At 45.2% G+C, this 25,055-nt stretch overlaps 1 protein-coding gene across 22 annotated transcripts in view; it reads left to right on the top strand.

Annotated features, from left to right (window-relative positions):
• The window catches only part of LOC100767704 (prune homolog 2 with BCH domain), a 254,057-nt gene that overhangs the window by 153,894 nt on the left and 75,108 nt on the right, over nt 1-25,055 (top strand). For all 22 annotated transcript variants that reach the window (XR_004769034.1, XR_004769035.1, XR_004769032.1 and 19 more), the window contains 3 exons: nt 1,350-1,505; nt 5,046-11,577; nt 11,895-12,663. Coding sequence is in view for 16 of the 22 variants with exons in the window: in XM_035441939.1 (XP_035297830.1) it covers nt 1,350-1,505; nt 5,046-11,577; nt 11,895-12,663 (7,457 nt within the window). In the remaining 6 variants the exon portion in view is untranslated. The remainder of the gene's footprint in view (nt 1-1,349; nt 1,506-5,045; nt 11,578-11,894; nt 12,664-25,055) is intronic.

The raw sequence follows: 25,055 nt of genomic DNA, 5'->3' as shown, positions 1-25,055 counted from the left end.
ACACTGCAGTTACTGCTTTCTCCACAGTTGCCATATATAGCAATATAGCTGCAACACTACAGCTGTTACAAAAGTCTCCTGGACTTCTATCCTGCAATAAAATTTCCCCGGGGGCTGGAGCTACAGCCCAGTTGGTAGATTGCTCTGCTAGTATGCACAAAATCCTGGGTTTAACACCACAGCTCCACATCCAGGAGACCTTGTCTCAAAACTGAATTCCTCAGCCAATTCATCAAAAATACATCTTTGGGACTATTGGAGGGAAACTAACAATAATTGTAGAAAATAAAATTGTAGGGCCAGAGAAGTAGTCAGATAAGAGTACTTGAAGCACAAGCCTGTGTTCAATCTCCAGAACCCACACAAAAGATCCAGATGCAATGGCACACATCTGTAATCCCAGAGTATTCAGAACAGCAACAGAAACAAGAAAGACCTGCCCAGCAAGGAAGGAAGAACTGACTCCCAAAAGTTGTCCTCTGACATCTACACACACACACACACACACACACACACACACACAATCTATGATGCTGTATTAATTACTTCTGTTGCTGTGGTAAAATACCATGACCATGCAACCTATAGAAGAAGGAGTTTGTTTGGGCTTATGGTTCCAGAGGGATAAAAGTTCACTGTGATGAGGACACATGGCTGAAGGAGCAGGAAGCTGAGAGATCACATCCTTTACTGCAAGCACAAAGCAGAGAGAGCAAATTCAAAGTAGGGCATGGCCTGCCTCCCTTTCTCAGCAAGGCTATACCTCCTAAACTTCCACAATGGCACCACCAACCGGGAACAAATTGGGCAAATATCTGAGTCTATGGGAAAATTCTCATTCAAATGTTTTTGGTAGGACACCAAAAAAAGAAAACAATATTATAGGACAGTAGTATACCAGAATACATCATGTATGAAGACAAGGAGACAAATATGGACTTCCCAGTATTTCTTGAGAGAAGAGACACAATCACACAACCCCCTGGTATATGACTCTTGTTGCTTTTCTAGTGACAGGTTGAGATTAGAGTCAACAGAAATTCTTATATGAGTATTATAAATGGTGAGAGCTAGATTTGCTTTTCAAATGCTTGATAAATACTGCATAAAGATGTGTTCTTTGACTATAGAGTTGCGTTGATAATAATGGCAGAGACATCTTCTTTTCTTGTTTTGGGAAAACAAATCAGTAAAGTGTATTTTAAGCCAAAAATGGACGTTTCTAAAATTTCCCAAATCGTTTATGTTACTTGCCTCTGATGATAAATATCTGTCCTAAGACATCACAGACCTGAGATGATGGGCGAAGCAGGCAGTTTGGCACTGATGTCATATGTCTGTTGTTTCAGGACTGTCTGTTTCACAGCAACATCACCAGTGATTTGAAAGCCTTCACAGACAAGTTCGGTTTTGACGTCCTCATCCTGATTGCGAGCTACACGGCAGAGGAGCAGCAGAGACAGCAAATTGCTGTGTACTCCCAGAACCTGGAACTGTGCAGCCAGGTGAGTCTTCTTCTGTCTGGTTCACTGCTTGTGGTTCTGGAATTAAGGACATGTGGTAAGAGATGATAATGGACTGGTGTCTCATAAGAAACAGGCCCAAGAGAGAGAGTCATGAGATTGGACTTGTAGGAGAAATTGGGGTATGTTGCAGATTGACTCATTTTGGAAAGGCTGTTAGTTCATCTTGTGTTGCTGACAAAGTACCAGAGGCCAGGTACTTTATAGATAAGAGAGATTAAATTGGCTCACACTTCTAGAGATTCAAGAGCATGCCTCTGATTTGTACACTGATGTGGTAAGGACTTTCTGGTGGATGACATCACATAGAGAACCAGAAAGCAAAAGCCTAGACCTGCTTGGTAACCGCCCATTGTCATGACAATTAATACAGTCGCTATGTGGTGGCCTTGTCATCTGATGACCTACTAGCCCCACTTCTTAAAGATTCCACGACTTCAGTACTGTCAGCACCACATTGGGAGCCAAGCCTTGCATGCACAAACCTGGGGGTAACACAAAACCATAACAGAGCCCCGCAGTGAGTTCCCTTCTAGACTGAACCCATAAACAAAACTATCATCTCTTTCCCATCCAAATAAAGGCGACTCCTTTTCATACCATTTTCTTTTGAAACCATTCCCTGATGATAACTCACCTAGTCACCGTCTCAGTCCCCACGTGGTGCCCAGTATTTAGAACAAGTGATCTGATGCCTTAGCAAACACAATGTGCTCAGATTCCCACTAGGTAATCAGTTGGCTCTTGTAGGGTGATAGTTGGACCTTTTAACACAAAGCCTAGAAAATAAAAAGAGGAGGGGGAGAGAGAGGAGGTGGATGAGGAGAAGAAGAAAGTTAATCACAACAGGTATATAAGCGAGTTAGTTTTTTATACTTAATAACTAACATTTAGGTAGAAATAGATATGGATATAATGATTGGTTCATATGAACCTCACCAGAGAGTCAAGAGCCCTTGGCTATCACAGGTGACAAGAGGCAAAGTCTCCATGTCTTTTCTTTCTGCATCTTCCCTCTGTCCTTTAAAGCTTCATTTGGCTCCTCCATGTCCACACGACTGTATCTACTCTCTGACTCTGCTTTCTCAAGTTCAGATAAGAACACGATGCCCCTGCCACCAGTCATTTTGTATTTGCATGATGCCCTCTCCACTGGTGCATTTTGTATCCCCTGCTCTGACCCGTGTATCTGTGTGTGTGTCAAGTCACCGCTGTGGCTTTTTCAGTGCTAATGCACTATGCATCTGGATCCAAGGGTGCACTAGTTACTTCTCTTGTCACCATGACAGAACACCTGGTAGAAGCAACTAAATGGGGAAGAGATTTCTTTTGACTCATATTTCAGCGATACCGTCCATCATGGCAGAGACGGCATGGCAGCTGGCAGCTATGGCAAGTGGGAGCTTGTGGCATGGCTATCACACTATGACAGCTCAGGAAGCATGTGACCAGATAAGCCGGGCTTTCCTGCAACCTCCAAGGCTGACCCTACAGGCCTTGGGTGTCCACCAGCTAGGACCCATGTCTCAAAAGTTCCATAGCTTCCCCATAGCAGCAGCTGGGGAGGAGGGATTCGAATGCATGAGCCCATGGGGGACCAAATAATAAGAGAAGGTAGTGCTAACTAACTAACTTCCTAGAGACAAGACATAAGTTAAGTTGTCCAAGGGTCTGCCGTCATAATCTTCAAATCACTTTTGGCAGCAGACCTCTTTTGCAAACCAATTTAAAAGTAAGCTTCTTTAAGTGTTTTTTTTTTTTAAAAAAAAAAAAAAAAGCCCTGGAGTCCACTTCCCCTTCTCTCCTCACCCCAGTGGCAGGCTCCAAAGGCAGTTCCTCTAAATACTTCACAACACAGAGGGAGCAGGCTCTGCACCAAGGGCTCCTTCTTTATCTTGTGGTTGCAGTGAAGAGTCCACCTCTGCAGCACAATTGCAGAGTTCAAAACTCAGGTCCCATCACACTAGCAGACAATTGCTGACTTATTAATCCTTCAGTGGTTTTCGTTGCCTTATCAACAAAGCTTGGGTGGGCTGCCTAGCCCCCATGGATTGAAGCAGGCAAAGAGGCAGTAGAAGTCCTGTACCTGAACTAGAGTAGGGTGCTTATGTACTCTTTAGGTGAGGGGTGATGACATGTCCCCTGCAAGCTGTGTTTGTGCCCTAATATGGTCAAAAGCTGACTACTTTAGGTGGGGTCTTGGGCTACTGGCAATTCAGGGGAGGAGCTGTTGCAGCCTCCAAGAATGCAGAACTGGGCTTTTGGGCACCTTTTCTTTGGTGGCAATTCTGATCAGCTTTTCTGATGTTAGCCCACATCCAATCTCCAGACCTTACCCACAGTGCTCATCCTGTGCCCAGATCCAGTCTGACAATTGTGGTTCTCACCCCTCATCAAAGAAACTTATTTTTGCAACAGACAGAGACCATTATAGAAAGCCACAACTGGTCAAGCTTCATAGAACAATTGACTGGGGAACCCATTACCAATTGATACATCTACAAAACAATCCCTACACTGAGGCTTAAGGAATGCTGAGGAATTGTGTGTGTGTGTGTGTGTGTGTGTGTGTGTGTGTATGAAGACTGCAAGAGCCAGAGGGCCAGAATGTCTGCTGTGAGCTTGTCTTCTTTGTATAACGGGGAAGCTCCACCCATGCGATCTCAACAATGTGGTTGGCTAAATAAGACCCAAACATACCGCCAGTTGGAATGCTAATGTGCATGGGGGGGGGGGCTCACAAGATCCCATCCCCAGAAGAAGAGATATAGGTAATTAATGACTGCTGAGGGAGGGAGAATCGGTATCCCAGCTAGGGTTTCTATTGCTGTGATGAAACACCGTGGCCAAAAAGCATTTGAGGAGGAAAGGGTTTATTTGACTTACACTTCCACATCACTGTTCACCATTGAAGGAAGTCAGGACAGGAATTCAAACAGGCCAGGAACCTGGAGGCAGGAGCTGATGCAGAGACTATGGAAAGTGCTGCTTACTGGCTTGCTCAATCTGCTCTCTTATAGAACCCAAAGCCACCAGCTCGGGATGGCACCATCCACAATAGGCTGGGCCCTTCCCCATCAATTACTAATTAAGAAAATGCCTTATAGTTGGGTCTTATGGAGGCCTTTTCTCAACTGACATTCCCTCCTTTCAGGTAACTCTAGCTTGTGTCAAGTTGACATAAAACAGCCAGGATGATCAGTCTTCCCCAGAAATGAGCCCCCTAATTAGTTTTCTAGTGCCAAGTGGTCATCCCTAAAAACATATTTATATGAGAAACATTAAATGGACTCAGAAAGTTATATATATATATATATATATATATATATATAGAGAGAGAGAGAGAGAGAGAGAGAGAGAGAATGATAAAAAAGACAATGAATTTGATAGGGAATGGGGGTGAGAAATGAAGTAAACATAGTACACATACGGGAAAATATACAAATTTTTACTGAAAAGTTGAGAAAGACAAAATGTAAAGGATATCTCCATGCTCACACAAACCCTTGTGCCTCATCATAGATTTGCTGTGAATTGGAAGAAAGTCAGAACCCTTGCCTGGAACTGGAGCCCTTTGAATGTGGCTGTGACGAGATCCTGGTATACCAGCAGGAGGACCCTTCTGTGACCTGTGACCAGGTGGTTCTTCTTGTCAAGGAAGTTATCAATAGGAGGTGCACAGAGATGGTCTCTAACAGTCGGACATCCTCAACAGAAGCTGTGGCAGGCAGCGCCCCCCTATCCCAGGGCTCTTCCGGGATTATGGAATTGTATGGTTCTGACATAGAGCCACAGCCCAGCTCTGTGAATTTCATAGAAAACCCCCCAGAGCTCAATGATTCTAACCAAGCTCAGGTGGATGTCAACGTAGACCTTGTTAGCCCTGACAGTGGGTTGGCCACCATCAGGAGCAGTCGTTCGTCCAAAGAAAGCTCAGTGTTTCTCAGTGATGACAGCCCAGTGGGAGAGGGTGCTGGGCCTCACCACAGTCTTCTCCCAGGATTTGACTCCTACAGCCCCATTCCAGAAGGTGTGGTTGCAGAGGAACATGCACGTTCTGGGGAACACAGTGAGCACTTTGACCTCTTCAACTTTGACCCGGCACCCATGGCTTCTGAGCAATCCCAGCCATCATCCCATTCTGCAGACTACTCACCAGAAGATGACTTCCCCAACAGTGATTCGTCAGAAGGAAATCTCTCCGCGGGGCCTAAAGGACTTGGTGAGATGGGGATCGGCATGTCTAATTACTCCTCTAGTTCACTTTTGTCAGAGACCGGGAAAGACAGCCTCGTGGAATTTGATGAAGAGTTTATTCAGAGACAAGAAAGCTCAGGAGATAGCTCTGAAAGAAATTTAAGCCTGACATGTTTTGTGGGAGATGAGCTTTCTTCCCCACAAAGGCTGAAGAATACCGCAAAGAGGATCCCACCAACACCTATGAACAGCTTTATAGAAATCTCACCATCAAATGAAGAGCCAGTCCCACTCTATCCAGAAGATATAGTTCAAAATGCAGTTGACACGGGGCACCTGGGGCCGCCGCAGATCCGTGCACGGTGCAGCAGCTGGTGGGGTGGCTTGGAAATTGACTCTAAAAATATTGTAGATGCATGGAACTCCAGTGAACAAGAGCCTGTCTTCCAGAGCCCTGAATCATGGAAAGATCATAAGCCCGGTCCCTTGGAGAGGAGAACCTCAGATTCCGCATTCCAACCAAAGAGTCTTGGATTCCCAAAGTCAGATCCCTGGGAATCTGAATTTGATCAGCCTGAATTGGGCAGCAAAGACACCCAGGACCAGAAGAAGGAGAGCTTGCAATGTCAGTACCCGCCCACAGAGAGGCCACATTTGACAGATGCCTCTCCTCAAGGAACAAACCACCTCATAGAAGACTTCGCTGCTTTGTGGCATTCAGGTCACTCACCAACAATGATGCCGGAGCCTTGGGGAAAGCCCTCAGATGCTGTTGACGCTGCAGTGACAGTGCCCTTCCGGGCCTGGGGTGCATTTAATAAGAAAGATAGTGCAGAGACTCTAAACAGTGCTTGGAATCTTCATCCCACTAACCCTGAGCCGCCTTCTGTGCAGGACCCCAATGAGTGGGCTATGGCCAAAAGTGGATTTTCTTTCCCTAATGGTGACCTACTGGACAATTCTCTTATTCAGATCAATGAAGATGAAGCTCCGGAAATCTGGAGCAAGAAGAACAATGGTTCCAAGGATAATATTCTGACATCTGGAAGTCCCATTTCTGATCTTGGTCAGACATGGAACAATTCTAAGCTACCAGGGGAAGACCAGAATGGTTTGGTAGATTCTAAAGCCAGAGGGAAGGTATATGAAAAGGAAGGCTCTTGGAATCTCTTTGAGGAGAGTGTTAGGAAAAGAGGGTCAGATGGATTAGCTCCTTGGGAAGATTCCTTCTTGTCATATAAATGCTCTGATTACAGTGCATCCAACCTAGGAGAAGATTCTGTCCCATCCCCCTTAGACACCAACTACTCCACCTCTGACTCTTACACGTCACCCACATATGCTGGAGATGAAAAAGAAATGGAAAACAAGCCATTTGCTAAAGAGACTGGTTTTGAAGCAAAAGACACTGGTGGTCCTGCAGAAGGGGTTGAGGCCCTTGCCATGTCACCACAGCAGCCTCAGAGAAATCGAGTTGGTTCTGGTCCTGGGAACCTAGACATGTGGGCATCACCTCATGAAGATGATAAGCCTGAAGGAAGTGACACATATCACCCAGATCAAGATTTACTCGAGACAGGGCATGCAAAAGATGAGAATGCGTCCATGGAGGATGATGTGGGGGAGAGCAGCCCATCCAGTTACGATGACCCAAGCATGATGCAACTATACAATGAGGCAAACAGGCAGCTCACCCTTCTACACAGCAACACCAACTCACGCCAGGCAGCCCCTGACAGCCTTGATACATGGAACCGGGTGATTTTGGAGGATACGCAGTCCACCGCGACAATCTCGGATATGGACAATGACTTGGATTGGGATGACTGCAGTGGGGGTGTGGCCATCAGTGATGGTCAAGCAGAAGGTTACATAGCTGCAAACACTGAACCTGAAACCCGGTTCTCAGTGAAGCAGCTGGAACCATGGGGCACAGAACATCAGGAAGCAAATCAGGTAGACTGGGACCTCTCTGCCTCTGCTGAGCCTACAGGGAACACTGGTCCCAGTGAATATCATGCCCTGAATGAGAAAAGTGGGCAGTTAATTGCAAATAGTATTTGGGATTCTGTCATGAGAGATAAAGATATGCCATCATTCAGTTTACCAAGCCCACCCAATACTACAGATATGGAACAAAGCACTCCTGAAAGTCCTGGGCACTCGGTAAATGGTAAGGACAGTCACATGTTAGAAGCCTCTGGACTCAGTGAGTCAGCAGTGCTTACATCTCAACCTGACAACCAGCACACATGGACAGAGTCCCAGGGTGGCACAGCATCCTTGGTGACCAAGCTGGAGAGTCTAGAACAGGTTTCACAGTCAGATCCGTGGACAGGCCATACTTACAGACAGAGTGAAAATGAGATTGAAGGCCTGGCAGGATCTGTCAATGGTCATCTCATCAAGGACTCAGCGATAGCCTCTGGGCTGGATGGTACCTTGTGGGCTTCTGGGAAAGAGCCCAGTGACCAGGAACTATCTTTTTCAGCTGCATTTGAACACCCAGAAATCTGCAGTGCATCAGGCAAAATCAACCCTCTTTCAGTCACCCCCAGTCCTCAGACTGAGGCACCAAAGGAAGCCTTAGAAGTTGGGAAGGAGTCTTATGCTCTAGATGCCTTTGCTGCACAAACAGAGGTACCCACAAGTAATTTTCAGACAAAACAAACCAATGAAGAATCTCTCATGGATCACGGAAATTCAGATGAAACCATCGCAACTGTCAATGGGATTAATCTAATAAAAAATATGCCTTTGTCTGAAATGGAACTTGAGAAAACTGAAGACCATAATCTCCTAGAGCCAGAAAGAGCTAATGAAAGGCTACTTTATGAATCTCCTCAAAACTTTCATGCTTGGGATGGCCCTATAGATAGTGATGTGTGGGATAGTCACATAAGTTATGAGGCAGCTACGGACCCTGCAGGTCAGGGCACTGAGAACAAAGTCCCAGAAGCCCTTTCACCAGGAAATTATGATAGAGACAGCCTCTCCAGTGGGTGTACTCATTCAAGTATGTCAAGTCCTGACCTAAATAATTCTTCAGTTGCTTTGTCCTGGACCCATGGACCCAGTACTGAACTTCAAGAAGAGGACCAAGATGACAGGAGCAAACAGACTCACCAAGAACCAGAACTATTTCCCACTGAATCCCAAGTAGAAGTAATTACTGAAATGAGGGACTTTGCAAAAAACAGAAAGGATGGATTTGGAAAGATGTTTGATCACAAGGATCCTAAATTTCCTGAGATTCCAAGTGATTCAATCAATGGTGACTCCTCATCATCTTCATCCAGCCTTGGGACAGATAAATATTCAGAATATTCTCATGCATATCAAGAAGGCAATGTAATGATTAGCTGTCAAGAGGAAAATGAACTTGTGGAAATTGTGCAGCCAGAGGATACTAGGATAGAGGATACAAGCTCAGGCTCTGATGATGACAGTGGAGGTGATGAAGAGTTGATGGAGAAGAGGCCCCATTTGGCCACATGTGAAGTTTCTCAGAGTGAACCTGGGGCTTATGATTCATTGCACGAACCCACGTTCTTGACCACAGAGGATGCCCAGTCCAAGTTTTCTGTCTTTGTGGGTAGTTCAGAGCCAATGGAGAAAGAGAGCAAGCCAAACCCATTCTGTGACAGTCAACAAAGCAGCCCTGGTCAGTGGATTTTGTCACCACTCATGCAGACTGACACACAGGACACATCTATGGAGACCAAAGCTGCAGAAACAGGGAAAATGGGAGACAACATATGGCCGGTAACTCCCAGAACTGAGCCCCAGGATGGAGACCCTGCTCAATTAGAAATGCTTGGCTTCTCAACTGACAGCAGTGAGTGGTGGAACACCCCTCTACAGGAAGGGAAACCAAACGCCAGTGTATCTGCAGAGGTGTTGTCTATCTCAGAGGGTGAGTTAGAGGCAACTTCTCCAGAGGCAACTTCTCCAGTTTTCCAGAATTCAGGTCCCTGGGGCACACCCACTCAGAGTGACAGTGAACCTGTGGACACAGGCAATACTAGCCCTTTCAGTGGTAAACTGAAGTCACCCTTTCTAGACAGCAATGGTGACAAGTCATATGAGAAACTCTGGAACATTCAACCAAAGCAGTTAGACTCAGAGGCCGATCAATTCAGTCAGCTCGTAATATTGAACCAAATTAAAGATAAGGATTCTGGACAGCAAACAGCCATGCCCTCTGCTGCTGGTGACCTTTTTGCAGAAGCTTGCACTCAAGAGCAGTGTCAGGAGTCTATGCTATCTGACTGGGACCATCCAGACCCAGTATTTACTAACAGATATGAAAATGGATATGTCAGCCCTGGGCTTTCACCCACTGAGTGCCAACAAGAGAACTGGTGGAAACAAGAAAAATCCTATCTCAGCCAAGTGACATATTCAAGCCCTGTCACAGAAAATCTCCCTGAAGTCAATGCCCCCACACAGCTGATAAATAAGTCAGGTTCTGAATGGGATAGCCCCAGCCCCAGTGAACGCAAGCATAATTTTGTTCCAGATATTTTACATGGCAACTTCCAAGAGGGTGGGCCCTTGGCCTCAGCTTCACCTGATTTATGGGTGGATGTCAAACAACCTTTCACTTTCAAAGATGACACTGAGAATCCTGATATACTGACTCACTGTGACCATGACAGCAACTCTCAGGCCTCCAGCAGCCCTGATGTATGCCATGATTCTGAAGGAACACAAGAGATGGAGAAGCATACAGGTGTTTACCTGGGACCTGAAGTGGAGCCCAGTGAGCTTGACCTCACTGAGCCAAAGATGAACGATGATGAACTTACTCAGGGACCTGGGATGGAATCTCTCCCACAGGCAATACCACTGCCTCCAATCAACATTCAGAAGGATATAAATGGCTCATCTATGCCTGCCTCTCCAGAAAGTTCCCCAGAGCCTTCTGATATGCACAGAGACAACAATACAAGCTTAACAGCATTAGAGAAAGACACTGACCCACAAGTGGAAGCAGAGGCTGGGATGATCGCAGGCGCTGGTAGTGTAGACACTGACACACCTGTAACTCATCAAGAGGTCAGTATAGAAGGCAACGGCTCTTGGGTATCTGAAGACCTTTTTCCCGAAAGTCAGACAGGCACTGGAGCCTTGCTTGACTGTGAGCAACCATTTGCTTCTGAGAACCCTGCTGTTCTTACTGACATCTTGCTAGCCTCCGACACCTGCCTGGATGTGAGTGAAGCTGCCTTTGACCACAGTTTCAGTGATGCCTCGGGCCTCAACACTTCCACAGGCACTATAGACGATATGAGTAAGTTAACACTATCAGAAGGCCATCCTGAAACGCCAGTTGATGGGGATGCAGGGAAGCAAGATGTCTGTTCATCTGAAGCTTCCTGGGGTGATTTTGAATATGATGCGATGGGCCAGAATATTGATGAAGACTTGATGAAAGAGCCTGAACACTTCCGCTACGGCGGTGATCTTCAGTTGGAGGAAGGTACGCTGAAGCAATCGCTCACGCCATACACACCCCCCTTTGATTTGTCCTACCTCACAGAACCTGCTGCTGCTGCTGAAACAGCACAGGAAGCTGGGTCCCCAGATGATACATCTCTGGGGAGTGATGCAGCAGAGATGCTGCTTTCTGCTCTTCCTGATCAAAGAGAGGAAAACCACACCGAGACCAGCAGCAGACAGCCTAGACACCAGACTATGACTGTGTTGCATATTCATGGAGACCCTGAGGCTCTTTCATCACCTGTAGGAGGAACGGGTTCCAACTTAGATTCATCTCCATCAAACATTGACTGGGAAATAGAAACTGATAATCCGGATTCACCAGCAGGTGGCGACATGAGACTACCAAACGGTGAGCTATGCAGCCGCTCCCCCCATCTCATTCCTCAAGGAATCAGCATTAATTAAATTAGTGCATTTGTTAAAATATTGCTACCCAGACAGGCAGAGAAAGTAACTGTATGTCCAATCCATTGTCTAACTATCTTCAGTATATGTAAATGTAATGACTATATTATGAAACTTTCCTGTGCATGAGAAAATTGAACAGGTCCCCAAAATGAAAATACTCACTAGCCTGTCTCTTTTATAAGAGATCATTTGCAGAGAACACCAATCACATGATGTGTTAATTAATTCCATTCTCTCCTTCTCATGTTCATATTCTAGGTGTCAGCAAGGAGATGCTAGAGTTAGAAGAAGAGAAAGTAATTCCCACAAACGGGCCCGAGCAGACAAAATTAGAATACGATGAAGATAAATGGACAGAGAAAAGTGAAGACCATCATGCATTAGCCGTGGATTACATACTTGTAAGCCATGAAAAAGATTCACTGTTGAAACCAGAGGCATGGGAAGCAAGAGAAAACTTACCTGAATTAGAACAATTCTCCACAGGCTCCCAAGAAACAGAGCTACCAGATACTCAGTTAGCAGGGCTCCCAGACACATGCCAGCCTGAGTCTTTAAATGAAGTCAAAGCAAATGAAGTTAAAGAGAGAATGTCTTCCGACCACAACAGGAGAACATCGCCTGAAAACCCTGAGCAAGAGCAGAGTTGGATGGTCTTGGGCCACAATGAGGATGGTGATCCATCCTCAGAGACAAGGGACACTGGACTTGGGTCTCCTGACAAAACTGTGGAGCAGTTCTTGAGTCTCAGCTTGGACAAGGGTCCTCAGTCCCAGATTCTGGGAGGAAATAAGCCTCTAGACTCCTTAGCACTGGAGGAAGTCACTGATTTGAACAGCCAATCAAGGAAGAGCAAGAGACGAGGGCAAGCTGGTCTAGATGCAGTTCCAACACAGGCTGCCACCCACGACAATGAATGGGAAATGCTTTCACCACAGCTCTCTCAGAAAAACAGGATCCCTCCACAGGAGATGGAGGAGGAGACAGAGTTCCTTGAGTCTAGACCCAGGAAGCCAAGACCAAATGGGTAAGCAAAATACTAGATTTATTTTTTATGAAAATATTTAGAAATAGTGAGTGGTTCTGAAATATGAGGGTTCTGGGGTAAGACTATCTTTTCTGACATTTATTATGAGATGTGTCATCAGCAAAAGCAATCGCTAAGCAAGTATTAGCAAAATGAAGTTTTGCAGCCAGTCTCTACCCACCCTGCCGACGTCAGTACCTGGTATGCAACTCTGAAACAGGCAAGAGGAACTGGACAAGCTGGTGTCAGCATCTCTCCAGGACCTACTATGTACAGAGGGCTTGCACTCATCAGCTAAATGACCCTTACACGCTGGGGACTAGAGGAGAATGGTGGGATGGGAGAAGGAACTTGAGGCTCAGGGTGCTTCTGTAATTGTCCTAGATTCACATTAAATGAACAGGGGGAATGCTCTGGCCTCCCATCCTTCCTGAAGCTGAAGCCCTGGACTTTCTTGTTGGCACGCTGACTTTAGTAAAGAAAGACCATTCTGTGGCTTCATATAAACACCTGGCTTTCAGCGGGGGCCAGGAGACTCCAATGCAGGTTCAAAAACAGTATGCAACACTCCCGCTCTGGCTAAGAGGTGTCAAATGGTAGTCAAAGCAGTGATGGCCCCTCTGTTCACTGGTGTAGGGGTTTTAATTTTTTTTCCTGTGGCCATTTATGGGAAGCCAAAGGGCAAGCAGCAAGGAACAGAATGTCACCGCTGCCTTCAAGAATTGGGGGTGTGATGATAATCTTTGAGATTTTCCTTTGTTTCATTTGCCCTTAAAAATAGTAAGAAATAAGTTAAGTAGAAGGGAAGCTATCGTTTTGCTTTAAAATGTAGTGTGATGTGCACCGTGGCCTGTATGAACCTGTCCCCCACCCAATAAATTAGTTAATGAGATCAATGTATAACTGTGGTGTATGGAAGATACCTCCTGCCCCCCCCCACTCAGTTTGGGAGCATAAAGGGCAATGTATAGCAAAGACACTGTGAATCTCACAGTTGAATACAAATACAAACAAGGTATTTGTAACCCAGCCTTACTTGCCCCTGACCTCATCTATGAAAGTAAATGGGTGGGGCTGGAGGGTTTCAAGCCTTCCGCCTACAGAATGAAATTCTATGAACGTCATTTGTATGGGACCAAATTGTGTCAAAAGCTTCCATTCTCACAAATGGCACTTCTTGTTGAAAGTAACAGAGGAAATAAAGACTAGGAAGAGGGTGTTCGAGGTTTTCAGAAAAACACAGGAGTTTTAAAATCAGGGCATCTAAGTTGGCCTAATCTTTCTTCTTCCTGTCAAGTTACTTTCTTCTAGAGAGACCCCAGATCAGTTAGTAGAGGAGAGCAGCTAATGGACCCTAGGGCACCTTCCCCTTCAGGGCTTAGCCCTTTCCACTCAGCCTCTACAGTGAGAAGACTTTGCTTACCACCCCTGCTGCCTTTACATACTCTATTCTAATACATTTGAAATGTTCCCCTCTAGTTTTTGAGCAAACATTGTTGTCGATAACAGGGTAGGGAATACAGCTTGGTGGTTGAGCCCTGTTTCACAAGCCTGAGATCCTGGTTTCAATCCCTGATACCCACAAGCAACACAAGACCAAGATGGGAGCCTAAGACGGGAACCTTTGGAGAGTCAGGAGTTAGGGATAAGGCCCCACCAGCTGCCATCAGAGTTGCTCCCCTGAAATTCAGATAGGTAAGCTTGAGAACTCTTACTTGAAGTCACATCCCTAGACTTGAAGATGTTTATTATCTAACTGAAGAGTGAGACATAGACAAGAGGGCAAATATTAGTGACCAGTGTTAGTTCAAATGTACACAGGTGACAACTGTGTGCATTTACTGCCACCTGGCTCCTAGGCACTGTGTGTATGGTCTCAGTTTGTGTGCTGGCTAGTTTTATGCCAACTGGCTACAAACTAGAGTCATTTTGTAAGACCAAACCTCAATTGAGAAAACGCCCTCAGTAGATTGGCCTGTGTGCAAGCCTGGGATACATTTTCTTTTCTTTTAAAATTTGTTTATTTTTATGTATACTGATTTTTGCCTGCATGCATAACTGTGTGAGGGTGCCAGATCCTCTAGAACTGGAGTTACAGACAGTTGGGAGCTGCCATGTGGGCGCTGGGAATTGAACCCAGGTCCTCTGGAAGGGCAGCCAGTGTTTTAAACTGCTGAGCCATCTCTCCAGCCAGTGATACACTTTTTTTGTTTGATGGTTGATGTGGGAAGGCAAAGCCTATTTATTGTGGGTGGTGCTACCCCTGGGCTGGTGGTCCTATGTGCTATATGAAAGCAAGCTGAGCAAGCCATGAGGGGAAAGCCAGTAAGTGGCATTCCTACATGGCCTCTGCATCAGCTCCTGCCTCCATGAGGAAGTAAGTAAACCCTTTCTTCCCCAGGTTGATTTTGGTCATGGTATTTTATCACAGCAATTGAAACCCTAACTATGATACTTGGCAATGGTGGTTGTGTGAGCTATAGGAGTTTTAGACTAGACCAAACTGAGGATCAAATACCAGGTCCCAGAGGCATGGCAGACAGTGACCGGTGAGCCTTGTCCTTTCTATGTGGTCACAGAGCACACCTGCAGAATATCCGGTAGCATATAAACCTCTCTCCCTCTCCTTTCCCCATCTCTCTCTGTGCTAAGACTTGAGCCCAGGTCTTGATGGATGCTGAACAAGAGCTTCAGCACTGCGACTTCCCACCCCTCTCCTAAAATGAACAGACAGACTCATCTGAGGCATAGCATGTAAACACACAGACAACAAAAGCTGGGGCTGGCGAGGTGGCTTAGAGGGTAAAGGTGCCTGCTACCAAGCCTGACAACCTGAGTTCAATCCCAGGACCCACATGGTACAAGGAGAGAACCAAGTCCCAAAAGTTGTCCTTACAGTTCCACACAGATGCTGTGGCATGTCTCTCTCTCTCTCTCTCTCTCTCTCTCTCTCTCTCTCTCTCTCTCTCTCTCTCACACACACACACACACACACACAGAGGAACATAAGAATACGCATAGACACACAAAAAAGAAAATGTAAAGAAAAAAGTGTCAGTGATGTTATTAAATACTAGTCAGTATTTACCAGAGAAACAAAACCTGCTCATTAAAAACTGTCTAACCTAGGGGAATAGAGAGATCAATCAGAAGTTAAGAGCACTTGTTGCTCTTGCAGAGGACGTGGGTTCGATTGCAAGCATCACAGGGTAACTTATGGCCATCTATAATCCTAGTTCCAGAGGATCCTGCAGGCATGCATATGATACACATACATGCATACAGGTAAGACATTCAGTCATGTAAAGTAAATAAATAAATCTAAAAAAAAATCTGTTCAACCCACCATCTCAACTACAAAAAACTGCACTATTTGCTATATTGACTTTCAGAGGTGTGAAAAGTGATGAAAAGGAAATAATTACCAATAATACTGAGCACAAAGTGGCAATACTTGTGTAATCTTTTGGAGAGCTATGTATGCAGAAAAGGGGCAATGAGACAAAGAGGAGAAGGAGAGAGATGGACTTCCTCCTGTCATGTGTGTCTTTCTTTGGTATTCAGCCTAGACCTTTGTATTGTCTCTTTGCTCTGAGAGGGGAGGTCCTCAGTGCTCCCTAATGTAGTTGGCCTTCAAACAGACTATCCATCTGGCTTTTTGTTTTGTTGGTGTTTTTGTTTTTGTTTGAGACAAGGTTTCTCTGTGTAGCCTTGGCTATCCTGAAGCTCACAGGCTGGCCTTGAGCTCAGAGATCCAGCTCTTTGCCTGTTAAGTGCTGGGATTAAAGGCGTGCGCCACCACCTCCCAGCTGCAGTGTCTTTTGAAAGAATGGCTCTGTTAGACTTTTCCTTGTTTTTCATGAGACCTTCAGAAACCATGCTTCTCAGGTGTTAATACAACCATTTCCTCTCTTTTGAAAAGTACTTATTTTTATTACTTCTTAATTGTGTGTGTGTGTGTGTGTGTGTGTGTGTGTGTGTGTGTGTGTGTCTGTCTGTCTGTCTGTCTGTCTGTCTGTCTGTCTGTGTCTGTGTATCTGTGCCTGTGCCTGTGTATGGGTTTGTGCACATGAATGCAGGGTACCCGCAGAGACATCAAATCCCCTGGAGTTGAATTATGAGCAGTTATTTTCATTCTCTGGAAGAACAGTACCCATAACCCATCTCTCCATTGGTTCTCTTCACTTATGTGGATGTCAAAGATGAAAAAATAGACTTCTGTTGGTGTTGGGTAGCAGGGGCACAGAAAAGCCTATTTGGTAGATATAACTAAGCACTCTCTAAATTGCAATTTCCTTCCTCTCCCTCCCTGTCTTCTCCCCACCCACCCCCCTACTCCCCCCACCCGCCCACCCCCCTCTTGGATCCTCCTGCCTCACCCCACAACTGTGTCTTCCTGGCCACCCACATGAGAGCAGACCTTCCCGTAAGGGGTGTTAAGAAGAATGTCGTTTTATTTAGTCTACCTAGTTGCCATTTGAGACAGGACAAGCCTTGCTGGTCCTATTTCCCACCTTGATGGAGTAAACTGAGCAAATAGGCTGCCGATGTCATTAAAAACAAGGAACGGTCTGGGCAGGTGGTGGTGGTAGTGGTGCATGTCTCTAATCCCAGCACTCGGGAGGCAGAGGCAGACAGATCTCTGTGAGTTGGAGGCCAGCCTGGTCTACAGAGCGAGTTCCAGGAAGGCTCCAAAGCTACACAGAGAAATCTTGTCTCAAAAAAACAAACAAACAAAAGCCAAGAAATGGTAAAGTTTACCCTTAACTTCTCTCTCTCATTTCCATCCCAGTGCTTGTCACTAAAGCACAGTCACGGAAAGACATGTTTTCTTCAGCTCCTGTAGTTTGATTTGTTTGGATTTCCCCATTGCCCACTGAAAGGCATGAAAGGCTTAAGAGTCAGTTTTTGATGAGATGTTTTGAAAGCGGCTGAGTCAGATCTTGCTTCTGACAGCCCAATCTTGTCACCCCCACCCCCAGCTCCTTCAGTGCCTGAACACAGATTTCTCATCAGAGCTGAGCGGGCTACTTCTGTTCCTGGCTGTTTCCTGCTGAGGCTGTGTGGTTCTAGCTCAAGGGGCTGGAGAGGACAGAAGGAAGCCAGAGCCCTTCAGTGTTTCTTTCCACTTTCCAAATGTCTGTAGGTGTGGTGCTTTGTGCTCAGGTACAACAGGAGGCAGGCTCTTGTGCCAAAATGAGTGGTGTCACATGGCTGCTCTGAGGAAGGAGCAGCACAGAATTGCCCATCTGTGCTGCTGGCTGCTAGCCTGTGGGAGAGTCCAGTGTGTGCCCCTGGCTGAATTTGAAATGCCAGGTAAGTGGCAGCGCTGCCTTCAGAGGAAAAGCTGATGGTATCAAGAAAGATGAGACAGCCTGGCTTTCTTTCTTAATTACATTTATGTGTCTGTCTGCCTGCCTGCCTGCCTGTCATGCATGCTGCAATGCGCATGTGGCAGCCAGAAGACAACTTGGGGAGTTGATTCTCTCCTTCCACCACGTATGCTGCCACCCCCAGGGGTTGAACTCATGTTGTTGGGTTTGACCGCAAGCTCTTTTACCCACGAGCCATCACACCAGCCCCGATATCATAGCTTTCTAAAGCAGATGTCTTGGTATAGGAGGACACAGTAAGAAAGATGTTCTATTATATTTTCAAATTAGGAAAATTCAAGGGAGATTTATTCCAGTCACATTTCCAAAGGTGGTGGCAGAGAGTGAGGAGCATGGCCCAGGGACAGTAGTAGTAGTATAGCTGATAGTAAGTGCCCTGGCTCCAGGGGTGAATGGAGTGGCAGCCAGAACCCAGGAAGATTTAGGCCAGAGAAGGAACAGCAAGAAGAAGGATAACCACCTGAAGGAGTTTGGCCAGTCTGAGTGGTCCACACACATTACCAAGGGTTGGGTTCTGGGCCAGATACTTCCAGGTTCTTGGCCTCTTTTCCAAAGAATTAAAACAAGGCTTTGTAAAGATTTTAAAACAAAACAAACAAAAATCCAAAAGCCAAGTGACTTTACTTGGGGCATATAGATGGTAGGGGAGTACACTGTCAGCATACAAGCCACATGAATGGGGCTACTCCGGGACCCCAGATTTACAGCCTGAGGTCTCTTCTATGAGATCTAAAGAAAGGAAGGCATATATTGGGTTGGTCTTCATTTTGATTAATAGATTGGGTCATATATTTATTCTTCCACAATACATGCCCCTTCCCAAAATGCATCTGATTTTAATCATACATACAATTACACAAGGTTTACTTGAAGAATTCAGTTTGTCTTACTGCATACGTATCCAAAGCCAATTCAGGCTGTATCTATCACTTGATACACTGGAACTATATTTGAATAGAGACTATCTAAATTTGGTTGTTATTAGAGCCAGAGAAACCTACACTGTTGTTCAAAACTGGCAGTATATGTAGTCTGATGCAAGTGGGCCAAGGTGTTTCTGAAGTTCCTACTCACATTATTTGGTAAAGGGTGTTCTTAGTCACTGTTCTATTGCTGTGAGGAGACACTATAATCATGGAAATGTATAAAAGAAAGCATTGATTTGAGAACCTTCATAAAATTTCTGAAGATGAGTTCATGACCGCTGTGTTGGGGAGCATGGCAGCCGGCAGGCAGACTGGCGCTGGAGCAGTAGCTGAAAACTTACATTTGATGCAGAAGCAGCAGGCAGAGAGAGGGACGGAGACAGAGACAGAGACAGACAAAGACACAGAGAGATACAGAGACAGAGAGAGACAGGAAATGAGAGTACATGCTAATTGGGACACTGTGGGTTTTTGAAACATCAAAGTCCACTCCCAGGGACACACCTCCTCCAACATGGCCACACCTCCTAATCCTCCCCACAAAGTTCCACCAACTGCAGAAAAAGTATTCAAATATGTGAGCCTACAGTTACTATTCTCATCAAACCTCCATAGAAGTACAGGTGTGTACATAGTAAGTACAGGTGAAGTAACTAGGGTGCTGTGTGTACATGTCCAGTATGAGAGAGAGAGAGAGAGAGAGAGAGAGAGAGAGAGAGAGAGAGAGAGAGCCAGCACAAACAGGGTCCAGGGCTAAGCTACAACTAATACTTGTCTGCCTCACATGAGAAGGGAGTCCAGTGAGTTTGTCCTCCTCTCCCTCCTCCCTCTCATCTGCCAGCAGAGCCTTCACTGGTCAAAACAACCTGGAAGTCAGAGTGTGAGAGAGCCTGCAGGGAGGAAGATGGAAAAAGAAGAGCTAGAGGCAAAAACAGATGGCAGTCTTCTCAGTTGGCTGAAGAGGAGAGCAATGGCCTCAGCCTCTGAGAAGCACAGAGACAGGGAGTCAGTCACCTGATCAGTGAACTGTTCTCTAGTGCAGTACAGGGTCTATCCCCAGGATCTGTGGGAGTCCTTTTGAAACAAAGGCCATCAAAAGTCACTCCAGGATTAGAGAACTTAAGCTACCAGTCCCAAATCAGCAATGACTTTGCCCCTTCTATTTGCTAATACCTGGAGACATTTTGACTGACACAGCTGAGGTAGGATGAAGGATTCTGTGACATCCTACAACATCCCACAGCCCCACATGCAAACTGGAGAGGCCGTTCCATCCCACGGCTTTGGCTTCGCTTTAACCTTACCTCTTGGTTTCCATCTGAAGAGAGTTCCCATTCATTGATTTTGTTGATTTTGTTTCTGTCTCCATCTGTGAGAGTGTAACTTCGAAGAAGGCAGAAATCTGGTTTGTCTTATGAAGCATAATACCCCTGATGCTTAGAATAGGGCCTGCCAAATATTAAGTGCCTTGCAAATTTGCCTGATTTAACAAACAGAAACAAACAACAAAATCAAAACCATTTGCCCAGCGCAGTTGCCCTCCCCCCTTTCCCTGCTCACTCTTTCTCAAGGTGGGGCCTCATTACACATCCATGGCTGGCTTATAACTTGTAATGCAGACCAAGCTGCCCTTTAACTTGAATGATCCTCTTGTCTCTGCCTCCTGGGTGCTGGGATCACAGGTCTATGCCACCATACACAGCTATCGTACTTTGTTTTTAATGAGGATGTCAAGTGTTTATTATTCCCTTTTCCAAGGGATGTACTGCACTTCGTTGGTGAATGATATGACATCTTTCTTTCATAAAGTTAAAAAAAAAGCCCTTTCTCTTTTAATATGAGACCATGGTTACTTGTATCCTTGTGCTTCTGAACTTCTGTCCATTGTAATTTCCCCAAGATTTTTAGAGCCCTTTAGCTTTCTTGAAGTGTTGTTATTCACTTCCCTGAACCTCATCAAGAAAAATAGGTATGCCTGGTCAGGGCTTTTCTTGGTCATTTTTGGCCATCTGTTGTCTACCTCATGGCTGTCACAATCTCTTCAGACTATGAATCCCTTTCCTTGTTAGAAAAAGCAATTGTTCTACTTAGTCATCTTGTACACAGCAGCAGTTGAAAACATATCATCTTTAAAGATCTTTTAAATTTTACTTTTGAAACTCAATTCATTAAATATTCATTGGAAAGTAGCAATTAGGTTCTATCAAAATAATGTCAACTCCCTTGGAAAATGTGATGTCTACCAGAATGCCATTTATTGCATTTAAGTAGTGATTCTCAAAAAAAAAAAAAAAAAAAAGTAACTGCTTTCATATCAAAATAAATTCATACTTTTGCTCAAGTGCTAACTCTGAGACAGGACTTCACTTCACCTTAGTACAGCCTGGAGACTATCCTGCCAGTCAGAGGGAAATTTGTATACGTGTTTGCGTGTGAATTTGTGTGCATGATTGCAGGTGCCTGCAGAAGCCAGAAGAGGGTGTCAGGTCCCCTGTTGTTGGAGTTACAGGTAGTTGTGAGCCCCCTGACATGGGTGCTGGAATTCAAACTCTTCTGCAAGAGTAGCAAGTGTTCTCAACCTCTGAGCCACTGGTATCCACAATTTAGTCCGTTTCCATAGCAACTCCTGAGTTTTAAAACATGCTATTGAAAACAGTTCCCAGCCTTCACCCCAAAGAGACGCAATCCCCAGGCCGGCTAGCCTTCTCTCTTAATACAGCGTGGCTCATTCTGACTTGAGAGAGCCACTATTCTATTCATTAGCTGAAGTTCTACCCCCCAGAAGTGCCCTTGCAATCATAGTGTGGCCATCACTGAATAAGTTACTTGCTGTGTTTCTCATAACTACTCATAATTCTAATGATTGTTTTAAGATGGAGTCTCACTGTGGAACTCTGACTGGCCAGGAGCTTGCTTTGTAGGCCAGGTTGGCCTCCAGCACACAGAAATCTGCTTGCCTCTGCCTGTCAGGTGTTCAGTGCAAGGTATACGCGACCATGCCTGGGAATTCTAATGAATTTTGTAGACTTTTAGTTAAGTAAAGATATAAAAATGTGTTCCCCTTTTTCTTTCCTTGCTGTCCCTCCCCAGAGCAAGGAGGAAGGTACCAAATGCCTTCATTCAAGGAGCTCAAACCTCTTAAGTTAGCACCACACTCTGCTGAATAAATTGATTTTTTTGTTGTTGGCATTACATCAGTTAGAGATGACCCCAAACTATTCCATCACCCTATTTTAACACAGTCCCTTTCTCTCCAAGCCCTGCTCCCACCCCTACCCCCCAAAATGGTTTGTATAACATAAAGGATTTCTAGTTATTTTTTCAAATTGATGTTTATGATTATGACCACCCATGTTTTATTTATCTGGCAACATAGATTGATAATCATAAAAATAAAGCCTACAGCTTTACAAAAACTCTGAGGTTTTAAAATGTATTTACTTATTTTTATTTTTCAAGACAGTTTTTCTGTGGCTTTGGAGGTTGTCCTGGAACTAACTCTTGTAGACCAGGCTGGTCTCGAATTCACAGAGTTCCCCTGCCTCTGCCTCCTAAGTGCTGGGATTAAAGGCATGCCCGGCTAAAATGTATTTATTTTATTTATGTGTATGTGTGTGTGCTTACATCTGCATGAGTTTATGTGTTGGGCTTGTGCATGCTGGCACCAGAAGAGGCTACAAGAGATCCCATGGAGCTGAAGTTATTGATGGCCGTGATGTGGGTGGGTGCTGGGAACTGAACCTGGGTCCTCTGCAAGAACAGATAAGCATACTCAGTCACGGAGCCATCTCTCCACCCCCAAACTTTGAGTTTTAAGTGCTCTAATTAAGAGATGGCATAAAGTTTGGGCATGGTGACTCACATTTGCAATCCCAGAACTAGGAGAACGGAGGACCACCATTAGTTTGAAGCCAGCCTTGACAACTGAGTGAGACTCCTTTTCAAAAAAGAACAAAATAAAAAAAAAAAAACAGTTGGACTAAAACTTATGCTCCTTTCTGTTATGCAAATGTCCTTTAATGTTTTATTTGCCGTAATTGCATCAGTATTTCTGCTGGCATTTTTATTTTGTTATTTATTTGTATTTGTTCATTTATTCACTCACTCACTGATTCATGCATTCATTTGGAGAGGATCTCATGTATCACTAGCTGGCTTCAAACTTGCTAGGGAGCTGAAGATGACCTTGAGCTTCTCTTGCTTCTACCTGAATGGTGGAATTATGGGCATGATCACCATGCCTGGTTTATGAGGTTGTTGGGTGTTGAGTACAAGACCCTAGGTTATCTTACAGTTTTAAAGTAGCATTAGTATTGTTATCTGCAAGCTGGTAGCCTGAGGCACTGTGCTGTTTTGTTTCCTGCAAACTTGCTACTAAGTGAGGTTAGTTTCAAACTCAAACCCTTTTGCCACATAACTGTCACAAACCTCTGCCTCCTTATAGTCAGTGCTGTATGAATCTTGGGTGGGCATTCTGACTTTTCTAGAGCTTTCTGATTTTTTTCTGTGACTATTCTCCTATACTTTTATGGTCCATTGGATTATCTTAAGCATTGTTCATTATGCTCTAAATTTCTCTCTCTCTCTCTCTGTGTGTGTGTGTGTATGTGTGTGTGTCTGTCTCTATGTCTCTCTGTCTCTCTGTCTCTCTGTCTCTCTCTGTGTGTCTGTCTCTCTGTCTCTCTGTCTCTCTCTCTCTCTCTCTTCTCTCTCTCTCTCTCTTCTCTCTCTCTCTCTCTCTCTCTCTCTCTCTCGTGTGTGTGTGTGTGTGTGTGTGTGTGTGTGTTCAAAAGGTTTCTTTCAAACTTATGGGTTGAAGAAATTCAAATCCAGCCTCATTCAGCAGTGGCAGCAGCTTTCGTGAAATGACATGAAGATTCAAGGAGAGGATTTGTGACATAAGCCAGAGAGAGTATTTTATAGTCCCCAATGCTACTCTGCCCAGCTTCAGCCGGCTGTGGCCTCAGGCACAGTAGGCTGAAGCACTAGGAGATCTAGGAGGCAGGTGATCAGCTTTATTTAGATGTGCCAGGGATCACGTGACCAGAAAATGGAGGCGAATCTGTACTCGCTGTTAACTGCTCCAGAAGGGAGATGCTGAAGAGCCAGAATCGCGCATCCTCCCTGCCCTCCCGCTAGCAAGCCTCCTGTCATCCTCAGAAGGTAGGTGGGTCCTGGTCAGACTTTAGGAAGACTGGGCCGGGTGAGGAGAGATTTCTATGGAGACTGTCTTTCTGGAAGCCTGTCTACTGCTGCTAGGAAGTTGGAGCGGGGAGGAGTGGGGGAGAGAAGGCTGAATTCTGCCCGGCCCCTCGCCCCTGACACCGGAGAACTGCAATTCATTCTGACACGCTCAGAACCAAGGGACATGCATGCAGGCTTTTGCTTGCCCGCCCCCTTCCTGGCTGCAGGTAATTATCTAACACACCTCTGCATAGCTATAATCAATTTTCTATTCCTTTATATCTAGGATGAATATGCAGATAGAAAATTAGAGGAAGTGACCATTTTGAAACTGTTGGGACTCTTGAGGGATGATGACTATAATGCTTGGGTGTTCGACAGACAGACTGCCCTAGTATCCAGGAGCTCACATTTTGTATGTTTCTAAAAGTTACTGAAGCTAGTATAACATCCACTTCTCTATATTTCTCTGATGAATCTTGGAACGTTTACAACCTACCTGATTTCTATGCTACAGAAATTAGGTCACCCTCAAAAATGGGCTTCTGTTGTTCACCCTGTCTTTTCAAAATCAAGAGAGAGAAGCACAGTTTTACACACGAAATGTCAGTGTTTCACCAAGAAAGTAAAGTGTGTAAGCAATCAAAGCTTACACCTTAGACAATAACACTAGATTCCCACCTGGCAGAAGAGATGTGAGGCAGATTCTTGCCTGGGAATGGATCACTGGATGTGTTTAAGTGAGGGGGGCATATTTTTAATAATTGCAGGTTAGTCACTGATAACTGACTATGCCACTAGTTTCCAAACACACTCCCAACCAGGAGAGTGCCAAGTCCTAGCCCCAACCCCCACCCAGCCTACCCAGCCTCAGCCTCTACCCCACCCC

Source organism: Cricetulus griseus, chromosome 3 (genome assembly GCF_003668045.3).
Source record: "Cricetulus griseus strain 17A/GY chromosome 3, alternate assembly CriGri-PICRH-1.0, whole genome shotgun sequence".
NCBI lineage: Eukaryota > Metazoa > Chordata > Mammalia > Rodentia > Cricetidae > Cricetulus > Cricetulus griseus.
This window is presented reverse-complemented; position numbering and strand designations above follow the sequence as displayed.